Source organism: Takifugu rubripes, chromosome 4 (genome assembly GCF_901000725.2).
Source record: "Takifugu rubripes chromosome 4, fTakRub1.2, whole genome shotgun sequence".
NCBI lineage: Eukaryota > Metazoa > Chordata > Actinopteri > Tetraodontiformes > Tetraodontidae > Takifugu > Takifugu rubripes.
Window position 1 is genome coordinate 5,453,495 of NC_042288.1, and position 8,021 is coordinate 5,461,515.

General features: G+C 44.2%; 1 protein-coding gene across 1 annotated transcript in view; it reads right to left on the bottom strand.

Moving 5' to 3' along the window:
- Positions 1–2,708: 2,708 nt before the first annotated feature.
- Positions 2,709–8,021, bottom strand: part of wapla (WAPL cohesin release factor a) — a 13,552-nt gene continuing 8,239 nt past the window's right edge. Inside the window, exons 12-20 of the mRNA XM_011603031.2 lie at positions 7,854–7,951; positions 7,645–7,721; positions 7,273–7,448; positions 6,621–6,736; positions 6,287–6,511; positions 5,555–5,756; positions 5,364–5,452; positions 5,189–5,284; positions 2,709–4,442 (exon numbers count right to left, since the gene is read on the bottom strand). Of these exons, the coding sequence (XP_011601333.2) occupies positions 4,377–4,442; positions 5,189–5,284; positions 5,364–5,452; positions 5,555–5,756; positions 6,287–6,511; positions 6,621–6,736; positions 7,273–7,448; positions 7,645–7,721; positions 7,854–7,951 (1,145 nt within the window). The 3' untranslated portion in view covers positions 2,709–4,376. The remainder of the gene's footprint in view (positions 4,443–5,188; positions 5,285–5,363; positions 5,453–5,554; positions 5,757–6,286; positions 6,512–6,620; positions 6,737–7,272; positions 7,449–7,644; positions 7,722–7,853; positions 7,952–8,021) is intronic.

An 8,021-nucleotide genomic window follows, 5' to 3' on the forward strand; every position in this document is an offset into this window, starting at 1 on the left:
GTACTTCCCCTCATAAAGCGCTTTTACTGAGCTGCATCCTCTTCCTGCCAGTTAACGTCACTTGTGTGTCACATGGGTGATTCTCAGCACACACGCGCACAATCACCTCAAGTACGAGCACATTTCTCAGATCCTCTGGTCTGATCTGGTCCCTCACAAGAAACGTTCAACTTTGCAGCATTCTGGAGGCCAATTCTCTGGACTGAAAGGTCAGGATCCCTCTGCCCTGGCCGCATCGATCCTCACCTCTCTTTCAGGAAAAAATTACTCTCAGCTTTTTTCGACTTCAAAAAGTGAAAATCGACCAAAGTGTCCCTTTAGGAATCAAGAACTTGGCTTCAGACCAACAAGACATCTACAGCAACAATGACTCGTCTCTGGAGCACCTGGAGAAAACCCACACACACCCTCCACTTTCATACATTCATATTTAATATCAACTAATTTGTTTCTGGGAACTTACATTGAATATTTAGCTTCCTTGGATATCTTACATGGGCTCAGTGCACATGTGAGATGATACTGTTGATGTTGTTGGACGTTCTTCTGCAGCGTAATACATGGAGCTAATATTACATCATGTTTCCGTCTCTGCTCGCTGTCGGGAGAGACGCACTGGCACAGAAGGATGCTGGGAAGGAGGCATCAAGAGATGCAAGCAAACACACAAACACGCACACAGTTGGAGCAGGACGACGGGTCAGACGTCTAAACAACCTCCCCTTAAATCCCACACACGGCCACACAAGACATTTGTCTCCACCCTTCCACCACGGACGGATGGATGGACAGCTGCCTGAGCCTGGAGGTGAAGAATAGAATAAAAGTCAAATGCAGTGTGTGGTACCAACACAACACAGTCTGCTCTGCTCCTCCTCTGGCTCGCCTGTGGACAAAGCCTGGTCGTTGGCGTGCAGATCACGCACACACAGGAATACAGATGGACTGGTGAGACTCTCAGGCCTTAAGAATAAACAGGAGCAGCTACCTGCACGTGTGAGCGTGGGGTTTCATCTGGACGGGAAGGTTTCTAAAAGCACGTTCACACATTTGGATGCAGCGCACGTGTAACCTACTGCTGTGCCTTTGTGGACCCGTGTGTCTATGTTCCACACGCTCGGGTGGTTCTGTGTACACCTACAAACGTGTGTGCAAACACAGCGGCGGTGAAATCATCCATTTCTAGAGCGGAGCAGTCTGTTGTAGCAGCAGGACTGAATAAATCTGACTGAAAGTTAAATGACGCGCGTCCGGCAGCGGTGAGGTGTACAGCTCAGCTTCCTTGTCTCAAAACATATCAGATGTCATTCGAAGAGATTGGAACTACCGGAGACCCGATTGGCACTCTTATCCGAACACTCCAGATGAGCTGGCAGAGGTCAGGTATGAGGGTTTAACAAGGAGTGCGTCGATCCTGAATGGTGGATCCATTCACAGCTTCTTCAGACATGACAGGTGATCATAACTTTTCTCATATTACCAAACATGAAGTTCAGATTTAAAGCTAATGGTCAAAAGGTAACGATGGCCCGAGTGTGTCGAGCCTATGGGGTTCCTCCGTGTGTTTGTGCAGCCTCAAAGGAAAACCTGGGCTCTCACAGCCTGAGGGGGCAAAAAAAAAAAATCAATCAATCAACCAAAAACATGTGGGTTTCCACGTTTGGCTTCCAACCTGTGGCCACAGTAGTCAGGAGCTGAGTGCTTACACCATCTAGTGGCTTTCAGGCTTTGCATCCTTCACCAATAACAAGAAAATGCAGTCAAAACCTGCATAGCACCAGATTAAGATCGCCAAATGGTGCCAGCTGGGAGTTGGTATTGAAAAGAAACAGGAAAAAAAAAAGGCTGCAGGGAAAGAGAGGAACTGGGGAGAGACGGATGAAGGCAGGAACATCCTTAACCGTGCATCTTCAACTGGGCCTTTTGATCGGCGTGTGTGAAACATTAATCCCGGCGCGCTGCAGCCCTGGAGGACATCCTATATCAATCTCGTTAACATACAGGACAAGATGCATTCTTCCTCCTCGTGTTTACACTCATCCCTGTTCTTCCCACTGATCTCTGCAGTGGAACATTTTCACAATGCTTCCACCACAGAACCATCATGTATAATGTATAAAAGGTAGATGAAAGGCGGAGGTGCCATCATCTACATAAGATTCTGTCTCCGTGGAATTCAGATCGACCTCCTTGCTGCATCCTCCATGTTGCACCATTAGACAGTATATATTTATTGTCCCTCCCCGTGTTTTTTTTTCTTTTTCTGCAGCATATTGGATCACAGCCTTCGCCTACATGGAATCTGTAATGGCAGAATATATTTTTCTATATTCCCAAACAGCCCTGAGCTGTTTGAATGTTTGGCTCTCGGGCGAGCGAGTGCAACACGAATCCTTTGTTTCCATTATTCCACAGTCAGTCGAGCTGAGGGTGAGGCCAACCACCTGTCACCACCATGTTAAGAATACTGAACACGATTTAGACCCCAGACTTCTTCCCCAAGCAGAAAGGAAATGAGAGAAGACAGAAAAGAGGGGAGAGTCATTGTTGTAGAACATCTAAGCATTCAGAGTCTGCACACAAACACAAAAATAATCATTACTGATTGTGTAAATGTTTACATCCCACAGCTGCAAATCCATAAAAGTTCAATTTAGCAGCCTGAAAAATCAAAACTGCACTTTTGCTTAAAGAGGAAAAGAAAACACATGGGAGTTTACTGAAAGTAGCAAGAATTTTTATGGGTTTTTTGGATACAACTGCATATTTACATGTAACCAAAGACAGTCCTTTGAAAAAGGTACAAACAGTTTCTCTCCTTGTGTCGCAGTTTGTTTTTCACAAATAAGGAAATATTGTATAAAATAAAAATATCAGCTTCAGGGGGGAAAAGTAGTCTAATTGTCCATTAACCGCTATGTACAAGAGTATTTACAGTCTAAAATTCCATTCAGACCAAAGCTTTGCTAAATAATTAACAATAAATTGTTGCAGTCACACAACTGCAGCCCTACAAACCAGGTGAGACTACGGTAATCTGCTTCTACAGATATGGCTGTGAATCACATCAGCAACGGCGGGCCAGCAGAGCGAGGGGGGCCGTGGGGGGCAGGGTTATTCCAGATAAAAATGACACCAGGCAGGAATAAATAAGATGTCCCATGGTTAAAAAGTGAAGGTACGTGTGGCTGGACACGCAGACATAAATTGACCAATATAAGTGTAAATTCCCAGTTTATTCCAAGATCTGTGTGTGTCCTAACTAAAATTAAAACCTGTCAAATGTCTGTAGGAGGACGTCCAGCCACTCATCCGTTCACACCAACGGATGGGAACATATCAGAGCCAACAGGCGCCTGCTGGGTAAAGGCTGAGCATGGACAAAAGGAGGAAAACGCTTTAAATTAAATACATTAAAAAAATTTAAACATTAAATTCAGAAGGAAGCACAACCATCATCCTAAGGAATCACATCAATTATAACTGAGGTCAAACGAATACGATCATTTCAGCCTGATTAACCCATTTCAAAAGATCTAAAACAAAAGATTATGAAAGAAATGATAATGAACAACAAAATTCATAAGAGAATTTTTAAGAGATCGCCATTACCAGTCAAACAATAAAACACCTATTTAAAAATGGACACAGTTCCAAATTCTTGTGAACAATTCATCATTTGTGTTCTTAAATGCCCTCAAACTTGATATTAACAAAAGAATCTTGACAAAGAGCACACAATATACTAAATTAAAAAGGGCAGAATAAAAATAAAGAAGGTTTTCTTTCCCTTAAACTTTCAGGCAACAGCAACTACATAAAAGATTCTTTCAAAAATTAAAAGTCTTCATGTGTCATTCCAACATCCATCAGGAATTAGGTGGTTTGTTTTCTGCTAGTAATCAATGTTTCATCATCTCTGGCTTCTGGGGCTGATCTAAGGTTTAAAAACATAATGATCCATAAAATGATATTTAGAGATTCATGCTCCAGCGGGTGGCTGAGGGAGGACACCACCACACCAGCCTCTATTCCGGGGAAGTGGGGGGTGTGATCTCTTTCAAATGTCACATTCCACCGAGTAATCTGAGACTATAATCTGGATTGCCTGATACCCAGTTACCTGAGGATCCATCTGGATGTGGTGCCAGGAGAAAGAGCCCAAGGTGTCGGCTCACAGGGCTTTGGTTCAGGCTTCGCTCCAGAGAAAAGTTCATACTCACACATACAAACACCAACTTAAGCCTCGGAGAGAGGCCCAAAGCCAGAGCTGCCTCAGGCGAGCCAGTGATGTCAGGGAGTCTCTGAGGTCGTCCTGCAGCTCTGCCAGACCAGACACTGGCATGTGAGATTCGGGGCTTTTGGCTGTCTGTCTGTTAACAGTGCTCCAGGTAGTCAATGACCCGCGAGATGGACTTTTGTCCTGTGGTGCCAACTGCACACTGTTGGAGGAAGAGGAGAAGAAGACGACATCATCAGCGCTCCTGAAGGACTCTGGGTGGAACATCTGGACTACCATCCAGAACACAGCAGATGTTAAATGTCGTTACACACAAGACAGTTGAATTACACTTGAGTTATAAAACCGAGAAGATGAGAATCCCTTTATATACGGACCTGTACGGAATCCATACATTTTTCTAACTGTTCCCCATTGGAAAGAGGAATGAAGGGAGGAAGAGAGCAATGACTGCAATTCAAAATGAAACTAAAGAGGAATCGACTCGCTGTTCAGCAAAACATGTATTAGATCCAGGCTGGAGCATCGGTCCAATTAGCAGTTGTTGTTTTTCTCAATACAATTAGCCCAAAGCTAAAAATCATGGAAAGCTTTTTAGGAGTTTGGGCCCAGGCTTACGATCCATACAGTTAGCAACCATTGGTCTTCTGCTCTCACAACTTAATGAGGAAACAAGGTATGATGGGACTAATGGTAAAAGGAGGGGTTTAAAGCCATTTCACAAACATGCACAAAGATTATTGTTATCTTGTGTGATAAACTACAGCTCTTCAAAAAGGTTCCTAACTTATTTTACATCTTGTTTGAGTCCAGTCATGACAATTATTCTGAAAATGTAAATAATTGTTGGAAAAAGACTCTTATGTCCCTTTTTTTGGAATCATAAATGTTATTTAACCTGTGTTTTACATCACAGATGATCAGTTATCGAGCTTTAATCACACTCACGGTGAGGTTCATGAAATTCAAGAACTTCTTCAGCATTTCCGTCATGATGGAGAAATCCCCTTTGGGCAGATGTTGCCTCACAGTAGTCACGTTGATCTGAGAGGAACAGGAAAATGCATGTGAGTGCCAGCACAAACATCCTTTTGACCCTTTTGTGTGTGCTTGCTCCTCTCACCTGACTGCCTTGGCACAGGCAGCCCAGCAGCAGGGCGGTGTAGGAAGCAGCGATGCTGTCCTCCATGTGTTTGCCTGCATGCTGCAGAGCTACAACACACCAGACAACAAGTCAGCACAGTCGGTCACACCAGAACATCATTCACGAGCAATAAAAACCTTTATCTATATTGGGAGTTTAAGTAAATCTACCTTTATTTAGGTCCAACTCTTCTTCCTCCTCCTCTTTCTTCTCGGGCTGGTTGTCATTGGTTTCGGACGCCACCCACTGAATTTCTCCGGACGTCTCCTGCCACTCACCACTCTGGTCCAGGGCAGGTTTGGGAGCCTCGCTGATTAGGTCGTCGGTCTTGGCCTCAGCGAGTATGGCGGCGCGCTCCCTCTCCAGGAAGAGCTGCGGTTCCATGCAGACAAACGTGTGAATTTTACAGAAAAACATGGAAGAGATATTTCAGCCACTTTTCAGGGAAGATTTCTTTAGCAAAAATAGAAGATGTCAAGGCTTGAAGATGAAATGTAATTTTAATGTTTATCTTCATTTTATTCTCAAATGTCTCTTTCAAGCAAACGAAACTATTGAGTCAGTTTTGCAGAGCTGGTTCAACTTATTAATAATTAAATGAAACTCAAACATTTAATATTTAGACTGAAACCTCTGAACAAGTGAGCATCAGTTTCATGTGAGTGTTAGAGTGAATAAATGACTGAAATAGAACAACTGGAACACACTGAAGGGCTTCATTTGTGGTGCACAGAAAAAGAATAGAAAATGTTAGCAGCAATACTACATTAAAGTCTTTGAAAAAAAATCAAAAGATTTCTCTTTGTGACAGCTCATCAGCAGCTCTCTGACCAGCCTGCAGCAATGGAGACTAAAAAGCTCTTCATAATGGCTGAAAGAGTCTTTGAACCCCGGGTCTGTACCTTCACCAGGGCGGCCAGAGCACCGCTGGACTGGGGCTCATCACACTCGTCTCCCGGAGTCTCAATTGACCCCGTTGCTTCTGATGCCAACGCCGCCGGTGCTGGGTCGGCAGGCCGCACCAGACTGTCCTCCAGACAGGTGCTGTCAAGGCTGTACTCCATATCCACCAGACAGTGACGATTCCTGGAGCTGTATTCCACCAGGTTAATTAACAGACCCAAACCCTGATGTGCAGAATACAAACGAAAGAGACGAACAAAAGGACACAGAGATTGGTGGAAAATACTGTGAATAATAAAAGCATCTCTTTTATTGTGTTTAACAAGGCCTCACCAGCACCCGCACATCAAAGCGCTGCTCCTGTGGGATGTAGCGGGGAACGCGAAGGACGCAGTTCAGAGCTGTCAATATCAGATGCTCCTGCTCCCCCGTCTTCGTGCTTCCCCACTCTGCCAACAGAAACGACATCTTAGTCCTAAAACTGTGCACAGCTTTTAAAGACCAAATCAGAGAATATTAATCTGTAAGCCGTTGGGCTGCTTCCATCATGATTGTGGAGAGAAAACAAGAATAAAAGCTTGATAAATATACCAAAAGAAATGTCATTCATGGGGCTGTGAGGTGGGTGTGAAACAGCTCTGAGGTTATTGTTTAACCGGTTAGTGTGTTGACAGCTTATGTTTTGAATGTAGGACGCACAGTTTCGTCCTTCATTGATATGTGCATATGAATAAAGTTGCACCGTTGGAGGGTTGTTGATGCTCATATCAAACGCACTGTGGCATTCCCAGATGTGACACTAACTGGTCCCACAGGTCACGGCTCATAATTCACTTCACTGTTTACTGGCCAACAAAACCTCCCTGTAGTCATTAAATCAGCATGGAGTTCATTTCAAAACTGTCACAGAACTTTCTACTTCGCTACAGTCTTTGTTCATGTTTACAGAGGGTCTTTTAAGATCACAGAAGAGATTGTGGCATACCGTTGTCGTGGGTGAGGTTGAGCAGAACTCCAATCACAGCCCTCATGCAGTCCTCCACGGCTTTACCGACATTACTGAAGTTGCAGTGGGGCAGCGCAGCACCGGACAGTGAGACGGAGCTGTTGTTTAAGGCCCTGCTGTACCGCTGGATCATATCCTCACAGTGTCGCAAAGCCCTGGTCAAATGAGGGGGAAAACTCGGGTGAGGGGTGGCGAACCAGGTTTACATCAGGTGTATTTATTTGTCTGTTCCTGACAGATGATGAAGATGTTGTGACATAATGTCATCATAGTTAGAGGAGTGCTTATAATGGGCAGCGTTAGTTTGCGCTCATGTGTTAATAATGACTCCATGTTGTGTTTGGTTCTCACTTGGCAGAAGAGACGATGAGCTGAGAGTCTTTGTAGGCAATCAAGTAGCCCTGATTTTCTGGGTTCTGCACCGTTACCTGTTCACAGAAGTAACAAATAAGACATTTTAGTCTTTTGATAAATTCATCTGAGGTTTAAATGAAGCCTTTAGACAGAAAAATAAATAAGATCGCTGGTGAAAGGGTTGCATCAGTGACAGCCATACTTACACTTTCGAGCACTCTTAGACACCTCTCAGCCCCCCACAGAGATGCTACCAGGTTCTCCTTGTCATCCTCCTGGCTGAGGTTCTGCACACACTCTTTAACTGAGGCAACAAAACAAGGACACTTTCTTGTTTCACATCCTCAGAGCAACAAGGACAGCAGTAGCTGCCA